At 39.1% G+C, this 27,192-nt stretch overlaps 2 protein-coding genes across 6 annotated transcripts in view; one reads left to right on the forward strand and one right to left on the reverse strand.

Annotated features, from left to right (window-relative positions):
* The window catches only part of LRCH1 (leucine rich repeats and calponin homology domain containing 1), a 112,852-nt gene extending 98,615 nt beyond the window's left edge, over window positions 1-14,237 (forward strand). For all 4 annotated transcript variants that reach the window (XM_058838720.1, XM_058838728.1, XM_058838736.1 and 1 more), the window contains one exon: window positions 11,585-14,237. In XM_058838720.1, the coding sequence (XP_058694703.1) occupies window positions 11,585-11,698 (114 nt within the window). In that variant the 3' untranslated portion in view covers window positions 11,699-14,237. The remainder of the gene's footprint in view (window positions 1-11,584) is intronic.
* Window positions 14,238-16,000: 1,763 nt separating this feature from the next.
* ESD (esterase D) lies at window positions 16,001-26,820 on the reverse strand. Of its 2 annotated transcripts, none has more exons than XM_058838761.1 (9): window positions 26,712-26,820; window positions 25,270-25,345; window positions 24,243-24,331; window positions 22,626-22,724; window positions 19,976-20,100; window positions 19,534-19,653; window positions 19,258-19,356; window positions 17,307-17,474; window positions 16,001-16,226 (listed from the first exon to the last, which is right to left on the reverse strand). In XM_058838761.1, exons 2-9 carry the CDS (start codon window positions 25,335-25,337, stop codon window positions 16,146-16,148), a joined length of 849 nt encoding a protein of 282 aa, XP_058694744.1. In that variant the 5' UTR covers window positions 25,338-25,345; window positions 26,712-26,820; the 3' UTR covers window positions 16,001-16,145. The 2 variants fall into 2 exon arrangements, with proteins under 2 accessions (XP_058694744.1, XP_058694739.1); XM_058838756.1 differs by lacking the exon at window positions 26,712-26,820 and adding an exon at window positions 26,429-26,601.
* Window positions 26,821-27,192: the final 372 nt, after the last annotated feature.

The following is a 27,192-nucleotide window of genomic DNA, read 5'->3' on the forward strand; positions in this document are numbered from 1 at the left end:
ACTAAAACACATCATGGCAGTTTCTGTAGAAAGTTTCTTCTGCATGTGTTGGCTGTTTTTGTATGCTTTGGCTTATCCTTACGCTGCTTAGGATGTTAATCTTGGGTTAGCAACTTCATCAGTATCTGAAAAGTCAACCTATTACCAGCTCTCAGTCTCTAAACTCTGAAATTACTCCCTTCTCCATTTGACTGCAATAGGGACTGTTGGCATTGTTTTGGGCTTTTTTTTGGACAAAAATTTTAAAGTCCTTGCTATAAAGTTCTAGCATTTTCTTTTTAAGTATAAGTTAAATGTATCTTAGATATTTACTTATGGTATGCATTTGCAGTAAGTAGGAATTGAGTCTTGGATGTTGTTCCAAAATTAATCCAACATTTACTGGGTTTATGGTGTCTTTGGTATAAATGCAATAGATTATGTAGTTGATAATCACAAATAGTTTGCATTAAAACTTGTTTCTGTGGTAAGCAGCTTGTGCACGTAGGTGTTCTCGAATAGAGTTCTAGTTCTGTCCCATTTTTAAACAAGATCAGCATGTTTTATGCTGTCTGTGAGTTTTCATACTCTAAAAAATAACAGAATTGCATTGAAGTTTATTATCACATTAGAGTTTTGAGCTAAAAAATTCTGAATAATTGCTGCAAAAAAGTGGTGTTTTTAGGCAGGTTGGTTCTCTGCTGCTGCATTTGCTGGCCTAAGTAACAAAATTTTGCAGCTTTTGACTCCTGGTAAAGCTAGAACCAGTCATGGTAAGCAAAAAAAAAAAAACAAAAATCAACAACAAAAAAAGAAAAATAAAGTGTCACTCTTTAATTTGTGTATGAATGACAGTTTTGACTTTCAGTTTCACTAGCCACTTTTCAGGATAGAAAGACATTTTAAGTATTTTGCAGTTTAATTTATTTCAAACTGGATCTTGAAACTTTCCACTAAAAGAAAACAGACATTGAACTTCCATGTCTTGGTTTATTTGGTGTACTATTAGTTCATTAAGGAAGTGAGACTGAAAAGCTTCCACAGGAACAGTATTCTCTCAAACTCTTACTGCATATAATTTTTTTCAGTAAGTATTCATTATCTCAGTAAGACCTTATTTGCAATGTAAAATGGTGTATCTTAGATTGCATTTCAAAAGTACTAGTGTTTCTTGTTTTATTTAAATATTAAATACTCTGTGAACGTACTGATATTGTTGCATATTATACTTCATATTGTATAGCTAGTCTAGAGTAAGTTGCCACATCGTCATTGGTACTTTCCAAAAAAGGTATGGGAATCTAACCTGCTAATAATTTTAAAAATGCTATATAAGGAATTTAGTGTCCAATTCTTCAGTTTAGAAACTTTATTAAAATTAAGTATAGTTAGTGCTACAGTGACTTTTTAAGTTTCTATATCCCAGGGTATCCTTTGAGGTGATATTTGAATACCAAGTTTTAGATTATTGTATTAGAGAATTTTGCATACTTCTAATGATTTGTGTAAGTACTTTTTCTTGAGACTTCAAATTGCTGCTGCTTGTGCTTTTAACAGCTTTCTAACCCACTGTTTGCTATTTTATACATTAGTTTTTTTCAGCTAGTTCCATTTAAGTATTTGAAGGAGGTCCAGATGGACAAAGGTGGTGCGCAGGCCTCATTGGAGCGAGCGGATCACACGCGCTTCCTCACCCTTGTGAACTTGGGCATAATTTTGGAAGGATTAGAAAGCCTGAGTTCTTCTATCTTAACATTCTGATGTTATATGATAGATTCAGTGTTTAGAGGAAATAAAAGAAAGCTGGGATGTCTAGGGACTAAGGCAATACTAGGAAGAAGCTATTCCTACATGTTTATGCTAGAATATTGTGATAATTTATCAATATCATTCTATTTTTGTATTTTTAATTTTTTGCACTCTTTTTCTGTTCTAATGGCTGCCCTTCGGGATAGGCTGACCTCTGCTCTCCGTATGACATCCTGCAGTCGGATATTCGTCACATTCGAAAGACTGTTGACACTCTGCTCGCCCTCGGGGAGAAACCCCCACAATCAACTTCTACTTTTCGCTCCTGGGAAATATTAGGCTTTTGTCTTTTCCATATACTTTTTATAGTCTTGATGTATATAACTTATCACTGGAATTTGCTAACAGCATAACCTGTTCGCATGTGCACACAAACTTTCTGCTTTGTCTCTGACAAATTACAGGTACTTAATTTCCTTCCTTTGCCTTACAAACTTCTCCCTTTGCCTTGCTTCCCTTCCTTGTAATATCTTTATTAACCTCTTGAAATAGGAGAGAGGAGTAGCATCTTGAAGGCAACTCCCATGTCTTCTACCCCCTCCAGCTGTAGCTTAAGAACTTATGTACCTCTGTATTTATAGTTTTTCTTTCATGTTGCCTAGACTACTCACTAAATGTGTTAAAGCAGTGAAGCTCCTCTTATTCCACTTTAGGGTGTAGGCTAGATGTGTATCACAAGCTAAATAGAACTAAGCCTCTTACTTTTTGTAAAAATCAAAGAATGCTTCAGATATTGAAGCAGTTGCAGATGGCACTTCCAGCAGGTGATAGTATTTTCTGAGTGGGTGCCAATTATCTCTGCACATACTGTGTTAAGAGCACTTAGAGAACTATCTTTCAAATTGCTGTGATTTTTTAAATTCTTACATATTAACAAGAGTACTGTAACTTTAAAGATTATTGTTCATCTCTACTGTTCTGATTAAATTCCATATGGAGTAGTTATGTTTTCCTATGGTAGAATAATCTTTTTCTTCTGTCACACAAAACAATGTTGAACTCCTTTTAAGCACTTGCTACATTAGACCCCAAAGGCAACTGTAAATTAGCAGTGGGTGTGAGCAAGCCATAGAGTCCAAGGGACTTTAGAATGTTTCAAGATGAAGATCATTCAGTAGAATGAGACAGTTTGGGAATAAGCTATTAGATTCCTTTACCTGCCATTCTTTTCTGTGGCATCAAGCAAGTCCCATCATTATCTTCTCTGTTTCATCACCTGTGAAAATGCAGATACTGTTTGTTTGTTTGATTGTTTGTTTGTTTGTGTAACCAATGGAGCAGAGACAATGTGGCTAGGAAAACATCCTCTGGGAAGACTAGCTTTGCCATCCTAGGAGGTTTTAGAGAGCAGCTTAGACGTACATTAGCCAGGAGCTATTTCGGTATGTTTGACCTCTGCCTATGTTTAGACTGCTAGACCGATGACCTCCATTTCCCTTCCAGTTCTATGTTCTGTTCATCTACTCTAAAACTTAAAATAAGACAATTTTTGGGTCTTCTCCTTATTGACATAAAATATAAAAATGAAAATTGATTGAAAAATACAAACTCTTGAGTATAAACCTACATTGGCCTAGATGCTTTTGCCTAAATTTGTAACTCATTCTCAGGCTAGCTAACCAAAGGATCTCAGTTTAGTGTCTTGGAAGTACATGCATTCATTTTCCCCTGTCTAGTATATAATAAAATCAGCTATAGACTTTTAGACTATAACTATGATAAGAATTTGTATGTTATTGATTATTCTGGCCATACAGTTATTATTTAATGCTGCTCTATAAATATCTCCACTCCAGAGATAGTTGTAAAATTTTAGCAAAAAACTTTTAAATGCAGTTCTGTTCCTGGTTTGTATGGCTTAAATATATAGACAGATAGAGATTACAAATAGTAAATGTATTATTAGATACATTTATATATTTTATATATTAGTTATATTAGATATTTTACAATGGAAAAATTAATTTCAGATGATGGATAAATCAAAAATTTTAAAGGGTTTGGTCTGGCAGCTTCCAGTGCATATATATAACAACTTCATTGTAAATAGTGTCATCTGTGACCAGGAGAGAGTTCAGCAAGTGGTTCAAAGCTTTTTTATTGTGTTTTTATTATGTAGCTATAGACTTGTACCCTCATCCTGCACAGGCCTGTCTTCTGTGTGCCTAATATCAGCAATTCCAACACCAGACACTTGTTTACTCAGTCACAGCTTGACATTTTAACTTCCACTTCGAACAGATCTTTGTTTTGATTTTTGTTGTCTTGTTCTAATTATTTTGCTTTTGTGATGAAACTGAGTGATATATGGCTTGAATCAGTTCAGAATTTGTTAATATATTTCTCTATAATCCAGTGCTGTCATTTGAGACAGAAGTGATGTCTTCTGTAGGGCTGGGATGTTGCTATTGCTCTCATAACTGGTAAACAGGTCTCCTGGCAATGCTTTTTTGTTGTGCCCTCCTTTTGTAGCGCTGAACTACATGTATTAGTACATCTTTTCAAATTAGAAAATCATGTTGAGAAAGGTTTTGCCACCATCCTATAATACGTTTGTCTCATTGTCTAATAGCACGTCTGATTATCCACTCTACCCAATAGTTTGGAGGGCAGTAAGAGGAGTAATCAGTGTGGTTTGCATTTTCAGTGTGCAGAAATGGAAGTTCATGTCTTCAACGGTTTTGAATGCTTTATCAGAGTAGACACTGGGCTAGAAAGTGAACTACTGTTGTGCCAGTGTAGAGCAAGTGAACATCCCCCAGTCACAGTGACACTTAACTCTCAAACTTGTCTGAAGTCCTAACTTTGTATTTGCTTACCATGCAAACAAAATCATTACTTAGGGACCGTTTTCTATGTGTTCTCAGCCATGACAAAGTGTAGCATTATGTGCTGGTTTTGGTTGTTAGAGATGGTGAAGCCATCTTTAAACATGGTGAAAAAAGCAAAACATACTTGGTTCATGACAAGCTACCATACATGAAGCTTATCCAGTTTGGTATTTTTGGGGGGTTGTTATTGATTACACTTCCAAATATCTACAAATCTGACAGAGAAGGAAATATTGACATTACCTTTACATTTTCTAAGTCTGAATATAATGAAGTTTCTCAAAATATACTTCAAATGTAATGAAAATATGAAAAATGTCTGTCCTTCTAGCTCTGAAGTCACTAATTCTTAAGCTAAATGGGGAATTGGAAACTAAAACATCATTAATGTACTCTAATTGGCTCTTTGCTAAATTCAGAGTCTTGTTTCTGTGCTGCTGTTCTGTGGCTGTAGTACTTGTGAACCAGTTCAACTCTTTGATGGTTCCTCACCTTTGAGGAGATGTCAATGTTGAGATATCCAGTTAGATATAATTGGTACTTACTGCTCATAGCCAGTCACATAATTGATTGCCTTGAGTTTAAAAAAACAAAAGTGCACTGTAGTTCACGCCTATCTTCATTAATAACATTAATTATATTTGCTGCTCTGTTTCTTTTCCCATTCATTTTTTTTTCATTGCAATGATCATCAGAGATTTTCAAACCATGATTTCCTAATGAATTGGTTTCCAATCTCTACTGTGCCCATCATATTAATTAATTACTCTAATTTCCTGTGGAGGTCATCTCACCCATACTGCAGTAAAATAATAAATACAGCTTGTAGTGGGTATTCTTGCAGGAAAAATGTGTTTGCATTGGATAACAAGTGGCATTTTGATGTGAGGATTTAGCTTGCTTTATCCTTGATCCAGAAAAAACAGGTATTTTCAAATGCAGTGTAATGCAGTGTAGTAGTCTTTCATATGCCTCTTGTAAATTAACAAGTTTTTATGGCTGAAAGATGTATATATATCCCATTGTGCTCCTAGTAAGTGTTCTGAAAGTTAAACTTTATGTGAATGGGAACTGAATTAGATCTGAGCAAATATTCAATACAGTTTTCTACTCAGTATACATTAATAAGTTACCAAAGAACTGCCATGTCATTGTTTTTCACAAGAATGTTTCTTCTGTTACTAAAAAAAAAAGCCCAAAAAACCCAATCATACATGCAGATTGAGGAAAAAAATGGTACAGCTGGTTTTGTGAACCTTTGCCATTTCCTTCATTTCTAGAACACAAGCTGTATCATGCAGAAAGAGCAGTAGAAAAATACTGTAAGGTAATGACCTATTCTGCTTTGATGATACAAAACACTCATCACTTTCTCAGAATTTAATATGTAAGTTTATGGTATAATTGGTATTTCCCTTGTAAGATTATATTTTCTTTTACTGTTTCATGTGTGTCTTGTCTATATTAAGATTGTTGTTCCTTGTAGTTTCAGGTTACCATTTTCTAAGCATGTTAAAATAAAACTGAGGGATTTTGTAAAAATATGTGATCTACTTTTAAAATTTATGGCTAAAGGTCATAATTTATTGAAGAATCCAAAGCCCATCATCAGCAATTAAGTTTTGCAAATATTTACAATTTATTGAATGTGCATAAGATACACCTGTCTAGATGTCTAACTGGCTATGGCTCCAAATACATAATTTTGCAGCTGCAGTGTAATCTCATTTACTGTGCTTTTTTGTATCCCTTTTCATTTGTTCACTTGAACTTGAGTTGTACTTGAAACAGTAGTTCAGGGCATATACAAACATCAACAGTAATGGTGGAAAAGGAAAAAAAAAAATATAAAAGGACAACACTTTAAATTGCCTTAGATATATAAAAATGTAAATATTTGCTATAGTTTTCTTTTCCAACTTTTTAAAAAGAAAATTGGCCTTGACCAAAAAAGATGTAAAGGTTGACTATACTGGACATAAGTTTGCTTAAGTGTAATGCCCTGAAATTTCCTTTATTGACATCCCACTTCAAAATAGTTGGCTTCAAACATGAAATTAAGGGCATTACATGGACTTAGATTTTTTAAATTTGTGCTTTGAGAAATCGCACATTCCAGTATTTATTGTTCTATTAGTATTTTTCCTCTGTAGATCTGAAATCTTATATTCTACAAATAAAAGGAAAAAAGAGGAAGGCTCTTGCTGAATCATGAGATTCCATTTCTCTGTATTTTTACTAACAAATACAAGCAGCTGGGTTCTGCTCTTATCATGATGTGGTCATTTTACTGCTTACCAATGACCAATATTATGGCAGCAATGTCTTTTTTATACTTACTGTATCTGAACTGTCAAGCTGCTTGCCCTTCATAAACTAATTCAAACAGCTGTCTTGCCTTTGAAGTCATCTAGTGTAAAAGAAAATAGATATGTATGTGAAGTGTGTCACATATTCTTGAGAGATTAGTGTCATTGTGTATTCATGGTTTTCTTCTATCCTAAATCAGACATTTTGTTCCAGGATTAGAAACTTGCTCTGGCAAGCCACATGCACCACATGCATGTTTGTGGGTACACCTGTGGTACTGTCTCTGTGCTGCTTTGTGATTCAGCCTCCTGCTGCTGCCTCCTTTTTGTGGGCTTCTTAAGGTTTTTTCCTTCTGGCGGAATTTGTTCTTTTGCTTCATAACGAGTTTGAAAACATCTTTATCCATTCAAAATGCCTGTGTGTCTGTAGAAGGTGGTTTGCTTGCAACAAGCAATTTAAGTTCCTTTGTTTTCTTAGAGAGAAAAAAAGGCAGTAAAAATATATTAGATCTTCATTTTTGTAGTGGATAGAGACTAGAGAGATTGGTGCTGCTATGAGAGGAGTGGCAGCCCTTCCCACCACAGTTGTTTTAGGCTGGTCTGTAGAGTTAGTATCCATTTCTTCTATCTGTTCTTTTGGGGTTTGTTCAACGATGGTTTCAACGTGGATGTTTTTAGAGAGAGAATTCATATTTCTACAGAGAAGTGTTATGGGTTTGAATCTATTGTAATTGGGACAGAGATTTTATTAAATGTGGGGAGAAGTGTGTGAAGTTGAGTCTCCTCAGGGTCAGGGGCAAGTTCTCCTCTTGTTTGGTCAGGCATTTGTTTCAAAGTGCTAGGATTTAAGGAGAGCTTTGAAATCTCTATGGTGTGCAGCTTCACAGCTCTACTCTTGGTGGTTTCCAGAGAGCAGTTGTATCTGGTGAGGGAATGAGGCAAAGCATGGAAAAGCAGGGACAGCAGCTGAACTCAAATACAGCAGAGATACCTGGGATGTTACTGCTGTTACAGAAAGCTGTTGTTTTGCTTTGGATTCCAAATCTTGGCAAGATTTGACTTTTCTTAGTCTCAGAAGTAAATATGTGACTCAAAACCTCTGATTTAAAAAGTATTTGAGACGTGATTGATGAAAGCCATTTACAGAGCTTTTGAGATAGTGTTTAGGGCTTACATAGAACTGATTTGTGACACATTAAGAGAAGTTTGTCATTTTTAGGAGATGGTATCAATCTCAGGTTTGGAAAGTTCATTATAGCCATGTGTTTAGCTGCAAAATTATAAAATATTTGCCAAGTTCCACATGCTTCATAAGAGAAGGCTGTCAAGTGTATATGTTTTGAGCACTAGCATAGAATGATACATAAAAAGGTTACGTGGTGGGAAACTTTTCACTCCTACAACACAGTTGAATGTTCTTGTTTTTTTACAGGCCTCCTCAAGTAGCTTTCCTGATTGGAGTTTGTATCTTGTAAATGCAGCAGGTGGAGAGAGATTTCTTCATACAAACTAAACTACTAGGCTGAATTTAAAATAATGAGATAGTGTTTGCCTTTAAAAACAGAAAAAAAAACATATTGGATGGGGTTTTTATAGGAAATGGGCCATGCATTCCCTTATGCTTTCAGTGCAAAGTGTTTATAAAACAACTGCAAAAATCCTAGCAAGAGAGCATGACAGAACAGGTCAGTGAGTGCTACAAGGTGCCACAAAAACGGTGGGTTTGGAATTTAAGTTTTTCATAAGAAAACATCCTTAACTGTAGTGGTTTAAGCAAATCTGACTTCAATAGCAAAGTGTAGAGTATTTTCCAACATAAATATCTAGCAAGGTGTGTTTTCTGAGGGTTGGGTTTTTGGGTTCAGTCCATATCCTTCAGCCATGGAATGCCAGTCCCTTAGTTTTCAGACACTGGATTCAGCAGGCCTTTTGTCTAGTGTGGAAGAATCATGAAATACTGGCATGCTAAGGGCCACCAAATCTGCGAAACAAGAGCCTACTGTGCAAGGACACTGGAAGGAAGTAGAAGAGTGTGGAAAGAATAACATTTCACTTCAGCTGTCTGATTTGTATGATAAATAATATTAATATATATTTTTTAAAAATATCAAAACCAGAGCATTGTGGGTTTTTAGATGAACTGGCTCTCCAGGACAGTAAACTGGCATAATGTCTAGTAGAAATCACACCTTTGAAGTAGAAGAATATTGGTTTTTTTTTTCCCCTCTTTATTTGGTATCACTGTATCTGCCTTCTGATGTAGCTACTCTAGTGCTAATCGGGATCAGTTTAGGTGTTTGCATCCTAAACTATATGATTTTCTGGAAAAGACACTATTTTTCAGAGGAATAAAGATTGGGGGGAACCATCTCTGAAAGCTTGCAAGTCAGTATTTCAGTCAGAAGAACGAACAAGAATGAGCTGCAGAACTCAGCGTCTTAACTTAAATGATCAGTTCATGGTAGGTAGGTTTGGAATGGAAATGTGGCTGATAACCTGGAATGGCTGCAAGATGGGGGTAGTTCCTTGGCCAAATAGTTGCAGAGAAGAGGGGCAGGGTGGCTAACAGGAACAGGAGGCAGTTGCCACAATAGTTAGGTCAATGTGAATCAGAATCCACAAACTAAGTGGAAGTAGTAACTCAGCATTAGCAAGAATATTACTATATATACTGTCTTTCATGTGAGGAAATGTGTTGCCCATCTCCTGCAGATCTACTCAGCCAAGCTCCTTGAAAAATATCTGTTTAAAGTTGTTTCTGGGTCTTAAAAAAAATCTTCAAAACATAATACATATTAAAACAACTTCAGTAGTAAATATAAAATGTAAACAAAATACAGATAAATTACAGTTACTAGTATCAGACACTGTGATTGTGAATGAAGTTTGGGTCTTATCTTCAGGTTTAGTAGTTAATAGGTACATTTTGCAGTTTTTCCTCTCATTGAGGGTGGAGTGGGGTGTGAGGAACTTCACAAGAAATTTAAGCAAGCTAAATGTTGGTTATGCATAAGGGAAATATTCATTAACAAAAGAAAGTCATAAACATCAGAAGCAGTGGAACAGCTGTTTAGCACTGATACTTTTTTGGAGCCGTGGCCCACTGGAGGATGTCTCCTGAGCAGAGACTGCCCAAGACTGGAAGGAGATAAAAACAATTAAACATAGGTACATAACATAGTAAAGACTGTATGACTTGTTCTTGTGTGTACCAGTTCCATTGTATTGAGTTGTAAGAGTCCACAGGAGTCAAGGAAAAAATTTCAACTGAAAAAATGACAATTAGAAGAGAGGTTGAAGAGATCAGCAAGGTTTAAATCAAAGAAGTAATCAATATGAGGAAGCGTGGGAAAGGACCACAAATTGTATAAAGATAAAATAAGGGACCCTTAATTAATATTGCAGATGCAAGAGGAACACTCAGTAGAAGACAGGCAGTTAATAAAACAGAATCTCAAAAGCATCAGTAGTTTTAAAAGCTGAAAGTTTATTGAATAACTAAGATATTTAATAGTGAGAATAGCAAAACCACCCTCTCTTTCCAAAAAATCAGTATTCCAAGTCTGCTGATGGTTATGTATGGATGCATAGGGAAAGAACGGGTTAGATCACACGGATGGTGCCTTTTTCATGCCTAAAGCAATGGCATACAGCTCAAGGACTTCATGAGCCAGACACCATTTCCATGTGTTTGTGTTTAACAGCATTGTTTGGATTTTCTCTTACCTGTATATTTTTGTCATCCCGCTTAAGCTTTTGGCTTCTGTGTTGTGGCAGTGAGTCTCACAGTTGAAATTATGGTTTATGTGATGTAGTCTGGCTTTTCCATTTATTTATTATAGACCTGCTGCCCAATTTCATACTTTCACTGATTTCTTAACAAGAATACCCAGTTACATTGAGAAAAACTTTTTAAAGACGGGGCCAGTCATGACACAAGGATTGCCCGCTAAGGCTTTCTCTAATTATTCATGGGTGGGTGTCTTGCTCTCCTTGTAGGAGATAAAGTATTGACTGCTTGACTGTCTTCTGCTGTAGCACCCTCTGTGGACAGTTAGTGAGTTCCATCCTGGCCATGACTGCTGTGTCCTTATGATGAATAAAGTTGATTCCTGGGTGTTGCAGATGAGGTGCAAATACTTAGAACAAAACAGTTTGCCCATTGAATGCACAACATTGCACACATTTCCCTGTATGTGCTAGTGTATAGTTTTCAAGGTGTATATCCTGGGACCTGTGTAGAACTCAGGAGGAGAATGGATGTTTATTGGTTTGCTTTTTTCTAAAAAGTCAGCCTTCCATCCCCCATCTCACATATGTGTCATAACAGGGCAAATGCCGTGTTATCCTGCTTTGTAGGTGGAAGTTTGGTGTCTGCTTGCTGGCCCTCACTCTTAGCTGTTTATATGCTGTAATGACCACAGAAGAACTTGGTTTCTGGGGCCCAGAGTATTAACAGATCTGTCACTAACTCTTAGGTGTAGCGGGAACAAAATCAGAGACTTTCTGTCAAAATCACAGGAAGTTCTTTTTAATTAAAATAGGAAATGATTTCTGCTTGCTGGGCTTTGTGTTCCAAATGTGATCATGTGAAGTGAGGTTCTGTCGTGAGTATTGACTATTCTAATTTTTACTCCTTTTTTTGTCTTTTTTTAGGAGAAGCTCTGCCTACCACATCACATCCTAGAAGAAAAGGGCTTGGTAAAAGTGAGCATAACAGTTCAAGCATTGCTAGATGTAACCACAGTGAAACAAGCTTTATTCACATGAAACTACTCTCTCTGCTGTTACCAGCTACACTGTGCCATGAAAGAATCAAAAAACTGCCCGTTTTTTCAAACTGCATTGAAAACAAACCCAGTACTCCAAGAGTATTCTTACAATTTTAAACCCATGTTTCAGACTGTACGTGTGTGTCGAACTACAAAGCAGAAACTGAACAGAAGCATTTTCTAGAGGAAGTTGGCGCTTCACTGCTTTTATAGCTCACTTTGTACAGCACTTACTAAAACCACCACCTCTCTGCCACTTAAAATCATGTGGAGGACACAGCTGTCTTGCAGCAAGATACCTTTGTATTACTAAACTAAGAATCACTGTAATCACCTGGGGGAGGGAGAAGGGAGAGTAAATCAGACTGCTACCACCTTAGGTTTTTCTGCAGTTGCTTCAGGCTATTGCCTTTTAAAAATATCCAGACATAAAATATTTATATAAATATTATTTATTAGTGAGTTGTTATTCATCCTTTGGATGCAAAATGTAAATTAGGAAACTGTATTTTATTACTGCTTTTTTTGTGGTTAAACACTTTATTTTAATATAAATACTTAGTTATTTTTTATTCTACTTGGTGTGCAGTAGCTCTAGATCTCCGTAAATTGTATTTTCTAATATGTAAGATAAAAAGCAAACAAAATAGGTGCTTCTATTAAAAGAACAGCTAGCTGGAATGGCATTCTTTATTTCTTGAATCTGTGTAACATTGGTAAAAAATTGTCTGCATTCCATTGAGTTTCCTACATTCCAGTAACACCTCTCCCCTCACTAGACTAAATTGGCTGAAAGTGAAAGCACACCCAATTTATTTGTATATAGATGTTTAAAAACAAAAAAACTAAAGGAAATATGTAAACTTGAAAAATAAATGTGAAAAAATATTTTTAATTGCTTATTTTACTATGCACAAGACATTTAACTTTTGCCACAACAAAACGAATTATGTGCATTAGGATCATGTGTCTTGAAATGTAATTTTGCACTGTAACTTGATTTCTTTTAAAGATTACAGCACTACAGAACAAATAGTAAAAAATAGCACAAGAAGGTTACCAAGATTCACCAGGTAGTCAAAAACTTAGCTTGTTTTCTTCAGTGATTCCTTCAGGAGGAGATAAATTGATTGAAATTGCCAAAGGCAGTCTCAAAGACCTGACCTTCCAGATCCAAACATGCCTGGGTACAGTGCTTCTCTTTAAAAGTATCCTCAGAATTAAGCACAATGTTCTGTAGTGCACATTTGCAGCATCAGACCTCTACTTCCACGTCAGCAATAGGAAATAAAAGTTCTTCTCCTTATCGCCATTTTACATTTTTCAAAAAGAGATTTTTAAAAGCATAATTTATCATTAAGACATCATATGTTTCAGATCCAAAAGTTCCAGCACAGTGATTCTTCTGCTACCTGAAACATCCCGTTTTCATTCACACAAGAAGCCAGTGATGGGATTTGGGCAAGCAGGATGGGGCAGCTGCATGTGGTGAAAAGGGAAGCTGGCTGGGGACACATAAGCAGGGAGTTTGAAATGTAGAGTAGCAAAAAAAAAAGAGGCAAGGGGGCAGAAGGACTAAATATTTAAGTGAGAGGATGTGGAGAGAACTGTTGCATGAAGGCTTTTGGGCAGAGTTGCTGCACACTTGTCACTACCCCCTCTCGAGGCAGCTGCACACACGTTCACAGTGAATTCTGTGAGCACTGCATTCAGACCCAGCCCTGCTCAGCAGCAGATCTGGTGTGCTTCAGACGCTGTCTGAACGCAGAACACACACTTCAACACCACCACTTGCTAACGGGCTGGGAGGTAGAGACAGCAACGTGTGAGGAGGAGGAGGAGGAGGAAAGTGGACTCGCAGACAATGAGACAGACAGTATGCATGGAACATCCAGTTACTTCAACCAAAGCAAAACCATTTATTTTTTAGAGGGAACATTGACTTAAATTTTAATTTGATTGGCAGCTAGCATTTTGTTTCCTATAAATGTACTGTGCACTTTAACACTAAATGAAAATGTATTTTAATATTTTACAGAGCTGCACAAATATCTGTTTTGTCAAAAAGCACGAGCAATGTAAAAAAAATAAGTTTTCAAGTCAGAGTTTATTGAATTTTAAAAGCATTCAAGGATCAAGTATAAAAATAGGAATATTGATTTCTGCATCTTAAGGGATAAAATGCAGGTTTCCTGAGTATTTTTTTACAATGTATATATGGCAACATGAAGCTTTGTAATTATTATTATTTTGACAAATCTTGTTTTTTCATAATTAAAATTTTGTTTTTCTCCTGATAGTGTCTTTCAGTATTTGCTTGAAGTTGGCTGTAAATAAATAGCTCGTAAGTATTTTGTAATACAGCTTTTTTTATGCAGTCTTAACCTGTATGGCTAAAAAGAGAATCTTCATGATCCTTTGTACAATATTTATATGTGCAATAAAACATGCATGGCAAATCTGTAATACCCTCCACAGTGAAAATAATGTATATAGAAAATCTTTACTGTAGTTACAATTAAACTATATTATTTGCAGAAACCCTTTAATGCCTATCCCTGTGGCTGATGATTTCTTGTAAAAGAGATGGTAGTTGGAGAGCTTAACACTGGAAATGGTGTGTTTGGGGATGGGAGAAGATGATGATGAGATGCAAGTAGAGGAATTTTGCAGCTAAAGGAGGTATAAGATGCAGCTGTGGTAGCTGTAGGGTACCAGCAGTGCTCTCCCTGCAGTGTTGCTGCTCCTGTTGTGAAGGCCTCCTGCCAGTCCATCCGTGGCAGTGAATTATCTGCCCTCTGCTGCCGGGGCTGGGCAATGGGGAGAGACCTCTCCTTCCCTTTGCTCCTGCTCACATTGGTGTATGAGAGTCCATTCTACTGCTAACACTTCTCTCTACAGGGCAGCCTTTTCTCTTCCAGAAGTGCCGATTGTTCTGCAGCCTTCTGCCTTCAGCAAACAAAACCTGGAGATTCTGTGGTAGTAATGAATCCAAGCAGTAAACACAGTAACGCCTGCAGCCCTGGGGATAACCCAGTGTGCCAGGGCTGTGCTCAGCTGCTTTGCTCTGCCTCTGGCTGCAGAAACAAGGAGCAGGTCACAGCATCCAGCCTTCTCTTGTCCCTGCAGGTTCCTGAAGTCATCCAAGTACAGATTCTCCTAAATTCCAGTTTCTCTAAATGGTGTGTCTTAGTGAACAGGTGACGTTATGGGCTGCACTTTTTCACAGCTGATAGGGGATTTTGATGATTGATAGGGGAAGCAGAGGATCTTTCTGCAATAATTTCCTTTTGGAGACCTCTTGCAGTGCACACAGTTGTATCTTCCCAGCCTTCAGAGCTTAATAAATAAATAGATGCAAGACTATACACAGTACAAGTCAGTGCATAATTTAAGACTGTCAGGAGAGCATTCAGCATTGCTTAAAAAAGGAAACCCATCCCACAGCTATGGTAGCATTTCCTCTGGCAAGAGTGAGTCAAGGTTTGAGCAATGATTCAGGCCCAGCTGAACCATGAGAAAGCTGAGTTTACAAGTGATTACTTGCAGCTTAATGGAACAATCTGAGTTCTTGTCCAAGGTAGCTGGCAGAATTATACCACCAAGAGCTATTTTAGATCTACAACTGTCAGGACTAAATTCTACCATCTTGTGTAAAATAAGCATACTTGATTTCAGCAATGAGATATTAGATCATCTAGATAGAAATTGCTTTTTAAAGGTCATTTTAGCAGTTTCCTCTCAGTCCTGTCAAATCTAAGATACACAGTACAAGTCTTTCACACTCTAAGAATCAAAGGCAAGTGCAGAAAAAATCTTTTTACTACAGACTGCTTCCTTCACATGTTTTTTAAGAGGACTTTTCTATAAGTATAATCCATTAAATACTCCAGATCATTTGCTTGATAATGCACAGGACAGTAAAGTACTGTGCACAGCAGGTTTTTGTCTGCATTCTCCACCAGACTTGGTCCTTGGAAGATGTTAACACAGGCCAAGGAAAAACACATCTACCACTTGAGATTAACTATCTGTGCCTCTAACAACTTCCTTCACCATTCGAGCATGAAGTAAACCCCAGTAATTAATTAGCTGAATGGGCACACTGTTAATCACAGTCTGCACAGTTGCACTAGAAGCTGGCTGCAGGTGCCACATCCGCACCCACATTCATGGTCTGAAAGTCACTCATCTGCTGGCTTACATTTTTGACCCAAAATGCAGCAGATGTAACTTCATGGCATCAAGAGTTTTCCAAGCATGCAAGAACATTCCCAATACTTACTCTAAAGCACACACATCAAATTAAGTGGGACTTTTATTTTTCTTAGAAGTACAATCAGAAGAGCTCCATTTTACAAACATTATTTCAGCAAATGATTTTTGTTTAGTTCACCACTATCTCTTAATTCATATTGGCCAAGCAGCACTCACATCCAAATGGTTCAAGCATTGAGGTATTTTGCATGGTGTTTGATGTGGTCATTAATAAATGAAGCAATGAAAAAATAGCTGTGATCGTAACCCTAGAAAAAAACAACAATAAAGAAGTCAGCAGAGAACATACAGCACATGATAAAGCAATCATGCTAAACTCTCCTAAAGGAAATGTAATGACTCTCCTGGTTTTATCCATTTTAAGAAATACCTGGAATATATATAAAAATGGCAAGGGGTATGTAACAGGCTAAGTATAGATGAGCACCAGGAAGCTAAACAAACAGAAAGTCCCTTAACCTGCCCAGATCTGGGCCTGTAAGCTAGAGATGGATAACAGCAAGGGTCAGCTGCAGAGTGAGAAGCAATCTGAGAGAGCCCTCACGGGCACTTGCACTGTTCTGCTAAAACACAGTGGGGGATAAGGAGAACATATCCCAGGTCTGAGTTACTGCTCCATCTCTGTGCTGAAATGTCACCCTCTGGCCCCCACCCCTTCATCAGCACTAACTTTATCTTTAGGTGCAAGGTTTATGATCAACTAGAGAGGACAATCCTTCACTCTCCAAACCTGGGCTCCTCACTGGGTCTGGGTGGAAGTTGCCAGTGGCTTACAAGACTCCAGTGCTCTCAGGACAGTCTTGTTCTGGGTCACTGCACTACAGGTAAGAGTGATCCTTCCACCTGGGTCTTTACATGAATCTAGGATGTCAAGCAGTTCCACCCCTTCCCTAATTTACACAAATACATGCAAACTAAATCACAAAGTTTTATGGTAAACACGAATCCCACAAGCAGAGATCAGGGATGAAGCAGAAGGCCTTAGGTACTTAGGCTGTACAGTGACTGTGACACTCATTAAAAATGATTAATGCTGTGTCTTCAGCCGAGCACCGGCAGCCCGAGTCCCCACGCAGGGATCAGCCTGTCCAAGCTGGAAGCACGACGGCACCTAGTGGTGAAGCGCGGCTGAATCGGGTGGGTGATGCACACCTTGAAGGCCCATGGATGGGAAAGTGTCACTTCTCACCCTCTTCCTCACGTGGCCATGGACAGACCCACAGCCAGAGAATGTCTGCCCCTTACAGACACTCTCTTCACTGCCTGCTGTATAGAACCGAAAAACACAAGCAAGAATCCAACAACCAAGGACTGCAGAAGCAACTTGCCTGCTGCAGTCTGAAGACTACTGGGATTTTCCGCTCGGTGCAGGCAGCGATGAAGTTGTCAGGCAGTAACTGGCCCGCAGACAGGAACTGGTCATCTTTGCCTTGGTCAATCAAGATGTCGAGGCGGGAGCCCGAGTAGGACTTCACAAGCTGTGTAGCATCATATGCCTGCAGGAAAAAAAGAGAAATGGCTTTCAGTTACATACCTTCAACTGGGTTCAGTTTGTCAACCACGGGAAAAGAATGGCACAGAGAGAATCCTGGGCAGCATTGATCAGGACACCAAGTCGCACTTTGGAAGAACAAAAACCAGGGAAATTCCAGGCAACTGAAAAGTAATACCTATTGCTTTAAAAAGGGCAAATGTATAAGCTAGGTAATTACCAAGTTGGCAGTTTGACCAAACATATTCAGCCCAGGGCTGAATTCCTAGAGAATGGAAGAACAGCAACATAGGAAGTACTGATGCACGCCCTTGTGTAGAAACTAGGTCCTGCTGAAGAAATTTGGTGTCTTGGTGTAATTATTCTGACAGATAAAAGTCAAAACAGCGGTGTAACACAACTATACTCATAGGGAGGCATTTAACCTGAAGGTTACCATGATCATTTGACTAAGAAAATTTGGTTTGATTGAGAAACAAAAATTAAAAACTCTATAAACATACATGTATCAAAATGCAATTATGATGGGGAACATGTTGCACTTAGGGTCCTGTGCTTATGCTCAAAATAAATAACTCCTTTAAAAAGACAGTAAAGTGTTTAAGGCTGTGGAGAAGACCAATCACCAGTGGACAGCAAAATCCAAAGTGCTACACCAAAGCATCACAGCCATCCTTCCAGGATGCCACCAGATCCAGAAATGACACTACAATGGAAATGGGAGCTTGGGCTCAGGCCAGCACTGTGGCCATGGTGTCAAATTATCCTGAACATAGTTACATGGCAATTTTAAGCCAAAATAGAGAGATCAGAGGTTGTGGATCTGTGCCAAATGCAGATCTAAGTCTGTTCCTGATGACTGCTGTTGATCTATTGGACTAGGTTTGCAGAAGTGCTCCAAAACAAGTTAAGAGGACAGAAAACAGGTTTTTTGGCAGTTGTTTTGTTTTGTTTCACAACAAATCCATTACATTAAGTCTAAGCAAGTTTAACTGGTGGTTTCTAAGTACATAAACTACTCTATTAACAATAGAAAAGTGGAGAACACTCTCCAATCCTGTAAAGTTTTAATCAGACCTGGAAGTCTTCCTAAAACATACTTAAATCCAATTTACAAGGGACTGAGCTGCATCTTGTGTTTATTTACAAGGAAATCTGAGTACATGGTCAAGACAATCCCTTCTAACTTAATTATAGAAATACAGTGCAATGTTTAAATTGAGATTAAAAATACTCAAGGGCTGCCTAAATAATGCAGCAGCCGTGCAGACAAACAGTTTTTTATCTTAGCCATTCATACACAAATACTGATAGCTCAAAATTAAGGCCCTGGAACTAAAACCTAACTTTGTCTAGTTCACTGCTGTTCTGCAGGATACCAATTTCCAAGTATCCAACGGGCTCCTCTTGGCCTCCCACAGGCTGCCCCTGCAAGATGTCATGAGGCTCATCAGTCTGAACAGTCTGCAGCAGTCTCTCTTCAGGCTACTACAAAAATACACTGCTCATAATTGTTCTCAGCCCAGACTTTTAAGTCTTCATAAAACTGAGAGGAATGTAGTTGATTTGATGAGAGACCTGTATCTCACTACATTTTCATAAGCACCATAAGGCAACAGTAAGTCACTACTGCCAGAAACAAAGAATGCTTTTCTGTGCTTAGGGGTGTCATAAAACATCAGTACCAACTCATGGGTGCTCCAGAGTGTTTTTCCAGGCTCCTGCTTTGATGAATTTACAGATCACTCATTCATCTATCATTAAAGAACTGTGGCTGCAACACATACCTCCCATTTGCTTGCATCTGGTCCCAGATATCCACCAAGGGCTTTCTTTCCCCACTGACACTGCATTGGGTTGCAGATCGGAGCAAATGCTGACACAGACTGTTCAGAAAGACAGCAGGAAAAAACCTCAAAACCGTGTAACAATGAACTGCAGCAAATCAAAGTATTTATACATTTAATGCCTTCAAACAACTCAATATTGTATTTTCTTCTGTCACATCTACAGAAATTTATATAGGCATTAGCATACCTCATAAAAGCTATACTTCATCTTACTTTGTACTTCCCAGGATTCTTCAGAGCAAGAATAAGAGCTCCATGACCTCCCATGGAATGCCCAAAAACAGACATCCGTTCAGGGTCAGTTGGAAAATTGGCATTTATTAGTTTAGGCAGCTGTAAAAGAAACAAAAATAGAATCAAAACGTTAAAGCAACCTGAGCATGTTTAAGAAAAAAGCACACAACTAACCAACTTTTAATGCCACTGAAACCAAAGGCACGCCTCTGGTTCTAGCCTGGCATTTTTGATCATGGCCTGAAAGCAACTTGAAGGGGAATGTGAATACAAAAGGAAACAGTGCAGCCGATAATAAGTAACTCAAAGTATCTCTACAGAAATCTCCCGTAACCTTGAAACACAGTATGTGGGAATTTCCTGTGACTGAGCCACACCCCTTTATGTTACCCATCAAGACCAGGAGAATCCACAGCAGTACCTCATCCTTCACGTAGGAATACATCCTGTAGTTTGTCTTCCAAGGATCTTCAGTAGCATCCACATAAAAACCAGCACCGGTGCCAAAATCCCAGCTTTCATCTTCTCCTTCAATATTGCAGCCACCTAGCATGAAAAATCTTTCCTTTACTACATATTCAGAATTGGAGAACCTGCCATACAAATCAGGCTTGGGACACAAGTTTCTCAATCATATCTCATACCCCTTCAACTCTAAGACAATTCACATTTTAATTCATTAGTACAATGTTTTCAAGTGTTATTTCAAGACTTTCAAATGACACATAATACCTGCGGATATATCCGATTTCTAAATAGTGTCAGTATCTCTTCAAAAATAAATACACCATATACATGTCTCCTAAATTAGTTCTGTAAAGCTTTGTCCAATTTACCCAGGAACTTAATCCAAAAGTTGGCACTTGTTAATTGCTACCAGCTTATTTCAGTCATTAGACCGCATCCTATCAAGTACAGGAAACTGTGAGAAACAGAAGAAAATTTCCTTTTCCCCAGAATGACAGAATCATGTATCACCAAATGGTGTGTCCAAGCCAATTTATGTGCTTTAAATAATGCCTGCTACACCTCCCCTTCTAAAATTCTCCAGAAGAATAATTCACCGTTCCTATAATTTCACAAGACTAGACCTCTTCTGCAATTCACTTCATTGCTCCCACCTATAATTTCCATGAAACTTAAATAATTTCCTCTTTGAATAACTGCAGGTTTGTACCCTCTTTTCCAAGACTACACTTTCAAACTAAACTTGCAGATGTGTTCTTGAAAGTCAGCACATGCCATCCAGTCCTCCCTTTGATTAGTCTGTGATTTAGCAGCCTGGTTTGAAGAACAGAATATAGTATTTCAAGGTATATCTGAGAGGAATTTTTGGAGAAAGACAGGCCAGCATTTCCTAGTTTCTGCAATCCAAAATTACATGGGCTCCTACCACTGCCAGATTACAGTGCAAACTCATGTGTAACTCTACAGTCCCTCACAATTTCAGCAGAGATGGCTGCCACCCTGTGAAATCAGATTTGTACAAGGATCCAAGTTGACTTTGTTCCAGTGCCATGCCCTTGAACACTGAATGATTCTGTAACTTAACAGTCCAGCAATCACAGGGATTGGGCTGCTTAAACAACATCTTGGATGTAAAAAGTCTGTCTTCAGTACCTTGGAGATGGACAAAAACCCAGAAAGTCCTGCCAGGAAATGAAGGCATAATGCTCTTTATGCTAAAAGGAAAAAACACTTTCAGGAAGCCTTGAAAATAAGAAATTTAAAAAGGAATCTGCATAATATTGCTCAGTATACCTGTCTGGAAAAACAAACTCCTTCAAAGTAGGGAAAATAAAGTCTATCAAGGCCTGACAGAGGGCTGTAAAGACAAGTATTTAATGATGTCATGCAGTCTTTTTCCCATCCAGATACAGCCCCTGGCTCCTGGAAGGTAATTCTCATGCATTACACAATTAAAATGCATATGTAAGCATTTTCAATACCTCTCAGCTCATGATTATATTTGAATTGCTTTTCACCAAAACTCATTTAAATTGTAGAGCAATTCTTATCAGTTATTAGGCTAAAAGGCAAGAGAGAAGCTGCCACAAGGGACCTGAAAGAACACAAAGCAATAACCTATGTGCCAAGGCAGTTACACACTGATAGACAATTTGCACAGATACTACCAAAAACAAGTTCCAGTACAACTACCCAATATGAATAATGCAAAGGTTAGTTGCCCATCTCTAGCCTGCAGCAAATAGCAACAACAAAGTGTCGAGTTCATTCATTCACAAGTTTTGATCTTCTGTCCCTCTTCTTCATTAGAAACATGTATTTACATTCTTTGACCTGACACAACTTCAAAACCTAGATATAAAAAGTACTTTGTGGAAAGAACATTATTTCCTGTAGGCATATGTAACCCACTAAGGCTTGGGAAATATTAGAAGGCTGACACCTTTGTTTACAGCACTCATGAGACTGTGGCAGAATCCAATAAATATGAAACACAGAACAGTGAATCTCCAGTATTTCCAATAACTGCAGATCCACCACTTTCAGATTTCCCATACCATAAGCTCAGCCTTATACAAATAACAGCACATCATTTTAAAAATCCATTCATCAGTGGTCTGTTGTAGCTGCAGGGTGGAAGGGCTTCTAGTTTGCTTTTCAAGTATTGTAATCCTCTGAAGGCATGTATTTAATTTGCTTTAGAAGACAGAATACAATTATGAGCAAGTATTGCATCTTTGTGTGGCAACTTAATTCTGCAGGTTTTATAGTCTCAGCAAGGCACACAAAATGTCAGCAAGAATTCTAATAACACACATTTCTTGTTTCACTCTTCCCTCTCCTCATCTGTGCTGAACTCTAGAGCCCCTTTGTTCCAGTTTTAGTGCCAAAACAATCAGAGTTTCAAATGTCAAACCCTCACTACCCCATTATTAAGAACACACACAATGTAATCTAGTGAACAATGCAAGATGCAGAGGTGAGGTCAAATTCTCACTCAGGTGGGCAACACGCTTTTCAGCACACTGCAGCACACATTCTCTGAGGACAGAGAGTGCACTTAGTGTAATGACTGCTACCATGTCTACCATTGTTGAACTTACGTGGGCTTGTGTCTGGTGCCACAACAATAAGGCCGTGCTCGGCTGCCGCTTGTTGAAACGCGGCTTTCGTTATAAAATTCTGTTCTGTGCAGGTCAGCCCTAGGGAAATAAAAATATCGTTGGTTACCCATTACTCACGGCATACTGGTTTCAAAACTCTTTTGACAGAAAAGGTTTTGTACAACAAGGATTCCTATCTCCATAAACATGGCAAATGTTTTCATTAGGCTCAACAATGCTTAACAAGGCACAGAAACACAGCTGCACTGTCCCATCTAGTCACGCTAACAGGTGATCAAAACCATGTGCACCCTTGAGCACCTAGTCATGCAATGCTTTGTGCCCTCAAGTACTGGGTATTTAAACACACTGACCACAGGCATCTGCTAAGACACACACTGGTAACTTCTGACATCTAATCCTGCACCTACATTTTTCTTTGTACTGTCATCTCAGCTGCTTGCATTACAGAATCACACATGTGCTCTGACAAATTCTACACACTTTAGACAGGATAAAGAGCCTATAAGCACCCTGGCTCCAAAATCCACAGCAATACATGCCTTTTGTACAGCAGCAGGTCCAAATAAAGTCCAATTACAAATAAATTACATTTCACAACAATATTTCAATTTTTCTTCACTATGCAATTTGAGAGGAGTTAATGATTCTAGTTTTCTCTGAGGACAAGTTGCCAGTAATCTAATTTGACTGATATATTGCCCAAAGACAATACAGCTTACATTCAATAAAATAAATGTATTTATTGGCTTAGAGCTCTTCAGACACTTTGATGTTCCTAACTTCAAGTATAAATATTTTTACCCAGTCCACTGTCATGATACAGATCCACTAGCTAGACCCACCAGCTATTTTATGAAATGAATATATACAAGGAACACAAGTCTCTACACCAAGAGTCGGGTCTCCAACTTTCTAAGCACAAGTCTCAATAAAGTAAATCATTGAATTATAGAACAGTTTCCACTTTTTATTTTGAAAGTAAGAAAGAAAAATAAATAAATAAATAAATAAATAAATTTTTTGATGAGACAACTTCACTCCTGCTTCACAAGCCTCTCCTGGCGTTGTCTGATCCCACAGGTTTACTTCACACTAGCACATCCTTGGCACATGCTTGTGCAAAGGCTGCTGACAGCACCTCTCTTTTCAAGTTCACCACTGCTTCCTGCAAAGTTGTACTTGGAATAAGGTAGAGTCCACAGAACAAATGCGCTGGCTTCCATGGGCTCCTTTCACATCCCTACTCTGTTAGCTAAAGCTGAAACAAAAGAAAGCAGGAGGTGTCCCAATGGGAATGCCTTACAGGAGAACCTCTATATGTACATGCACTTTGGAACAAAAGGCATGAACATTTTAGAACAAAAGGGTAGAACACTGAATATTTTAGAACACAATCTGGTAGGCTATCCCCAAGCTGCATCCTGATTTATCACAGTACACTCAAACTAAGTGTGCCTTCCAGAAGATGAGGTTCTGTAGAATCCAAGAGCTGCCACTGCACTACCTCTCCATTAAGTTTTCATAACTGCAGTGCAGCAGTTTAAAAATGTTTAAGATTGTATTTTTTAAGTTACTACAACTCACGTTACTCACCTGAGAGCCAATACAGCACAGGACACTTCCCAGTTTCTGCTTTTGGAGGCAAGTAGATTCCAAATTTCATTTTGCATTTTAGCTCTGCACTGTATTAATAAAATACTTCTTGTTATCACCACTATTTAATTAACAAGGTCACTAATATTAAAAATGGAATCAGTGGATCAATGCATTTCATTCAAAGGGAGAGCTGGTCAGTGAATTGTAACAACTAAGTTAAAGGAAGGGAAAATCAATTTTTAAACTCAGCCTCTAGATTTGGCAACAGCTAACTTTTCAACCTTGTTCTGAATATATTCAAAACAGAGACTTACAAATAAGCCACATTTTCATACAGCTGCTAACCAAGAACAGGTTGAAAATTGAATTTTGGATACCACCAATATTTAGCTTGAGCTTTGGCTATCAAATTGCAAAGTAATTTTTACTGAAGAACACATCCACATGACTTACACAACATAAAATGTACAGCATGTGCCAGAAGAGGACGTTCTCAAACTACTAAGTCTACAGACCAATTAGTTGCTCAATTACTACTAAAGCCTAAAACTATCAATAAACTCTTATCTAAGCACAACTGATGATTTTATTTTTATTTGGATCAAAATGTTTTTAAAAAGCTTGTTTCTTTGTACACCTTCATCAAACAAGAATCTATTCACTGAGTCAGTGCTCACAGCAGTTTTCCAGAGTGCATGGAAGTAAGATACTCAGTAGTGAGTGGAACTTTGCACACACAGTGGTTCTCTGTGCTGCAAACAGGACAGCCCAAAGGAATGAAGCTTCATTTTCAAAGGTAGAAAGTACTAGCTTCTCACCTCAGGTCTGCAGCACTAGGCCTACTAGATTATGTTAAACATTAACACAGAAATTCAAGAGCACAGCCAAAGCAGCAGTAGACATTATTTCTGACTGAAATATGGATATTAGTGAGAGCATGCTGTTTTCCTGCAGACTGAAAACACTGACAGCAATGGATTCACTGCCCCAAGCTAAACATCTTGGTTGCTTTAGTGGTGTTTACCTGTCGTGTTCAAACACCTTCTGGAAACCTTCAAAGCATTTGTTGCTGGAAACCTGTTTCAGTGCCATGATTTTAACTGTGAAAAAAAGGAAAAAAAAAAAAAAAGAAAAAGAAAAAAAAAGAGAAAGTTAAATTTGAAAATAAAATAATCCTGGTCTTAGACTTTTTGAGAGCAGAAGAGTTGAATACAACTTTCCTTAATGTTATAATTTCTCAGAACAATTTATTGCACATACTTTCTGATCTTTCATTAACTTTCTATTTCCCCACAAAAAAGGGACAGGGGAGGCTGAACTCTTGTGAGCAGAATGGGCAAAGCCTACCTGCTTTCCTACAGACCGACATCTCCAATGGCCTTTACCTCACACTAACTGTGTCTTGCTCTTTGGTTACCAAACATTCCCGTGTGCTGTGGTTAACCTGGAGCTCCCTGTGCCAGACTGTTACTTCCACAATTACCACGCAGGAGAAAAACCTGTCCCACCTTTCCTTCTCTTATGTGTGACAGTATTCAGCCACCAACTACCACAATACTGACCCTTATTCTCATCTTTGATGGAAGTTAATTACCACATTCTAACAGTCTGTGGGACAATCGGAACAGAGCAGCAGAAGGCTTATTTCCACTGCAAACAGTATCAAAAATACAAGCAAAGGAGAGAGAGTCATGGGCGTTTTGGAACAGCTGATAGCACAAGTGTGCTAAGGAAACTCGGGAAGGCTGACACAAAAGTGGACGCTGTCAGCTTGCAAAAGGCAGTAAGGCAGCTGAAAGGTGAACAGACTGCAGGGCCACAGAATCACAGAATCTGCAAAATCAGAAGGGACGCCCAAGGATCATCAAGTCCAACTCCCAGCCCTGCACAGGACACCCCAAGTGTCACACCATGTGTCTGAGAGCATTGGGGAAATGCTCCCTGAGCTCTGTCAGGCTTGGTGCTGTGACCACTTCCTTGGGGAGCCTGTCCCAGTGCCCAGCCACCCTCTGGTTCACCCCTCTGGGTGAACCTTTTCCTAATGTCCAACCTAAACCTGCTCTGACACAACTTCAGGCCGTTCCCTCGGGTCCTGTCACCGGCGCACAATAAAATCCTGAGGAGAACCCAAGTAACATCAGACCGGGTAACAAATGTCAAAACGAGAACGTTCCGTCCCTCACCTGCGCTCTCCTACAGGGCACCGAGCAAGAAGAATCTCGCACCACGGCGAGCCCTCGGGCCGCCCGCCCGGCAGCAACAAGGCCCCGGCGCGGCTCGGGACGCCCCTTTCCACACAGCGAGTCCTGCCCGCTGCGCCACAGCGCTCTCCTGTGCCTCCCTTTCCACCCTCCCGCCCTCGCGGACGGCGATCCCTCCCCTCCGGCCAGGCCTGCACGGTCCAGCCATGGCCGCCGTCGCCTCCCCGCCCTCCCGGCCAGGCCCGGCCCGTTCCCGCTGCCATACCGCTGCCTCACCGCGGAGGGAAGGGGCGGCCCCGGCGCGGAGGCGGCTCCGGCTCCCGCTCCCTCCCCGGGGCAGGCCCGCACCGCCCCCGCCCGCCATGGCGCTGCCGGGCCCGGCCTGCGACCGGGGACTGCCGGCCTGAGGCGCCGCGGGGCTGTAAAGCGTCAAGTGTGTAAACATTTACTTAAAGAAGGTGTCTCTGTGATGTTTTGACTTTATATACTCCGAAGCCTAGTCAGGAAAGGAGATTTAATCTGTGAAACAGCAGCGAATAAGCGCTAATTTACGTCCAGGTGCTAGGAAGACCAATTGCTTGTCGGTGGAATTGCCTTGTTAAATTTTAGGGCTTGTTATGTTTCAGTGGTCTGAGACCTAGGGAGAGGTTAGCAAAGCTTGGGGACAGCGATGTGCTGCTAGTAGTAGGCACAAAGAATGCAGAATGCATGGGCCACAAGGACATTTGGCAGAACTCCTAGAACAG

Source organism: Poecile atricapillus, chromosome 1 (assembly GCF_030490865.1).
Source record: "Poecile atricapillus isolate bPoeAtr1 chromosome 1, bPoeAtr1.hap1, whole genome shotgun sequence".
Classification (NCBI taxonomy): Eukaryota; Metazoa; Chordata; class Aves; order Passeriformes; family Paridae; genus Poecile; species Poecile atricapillus.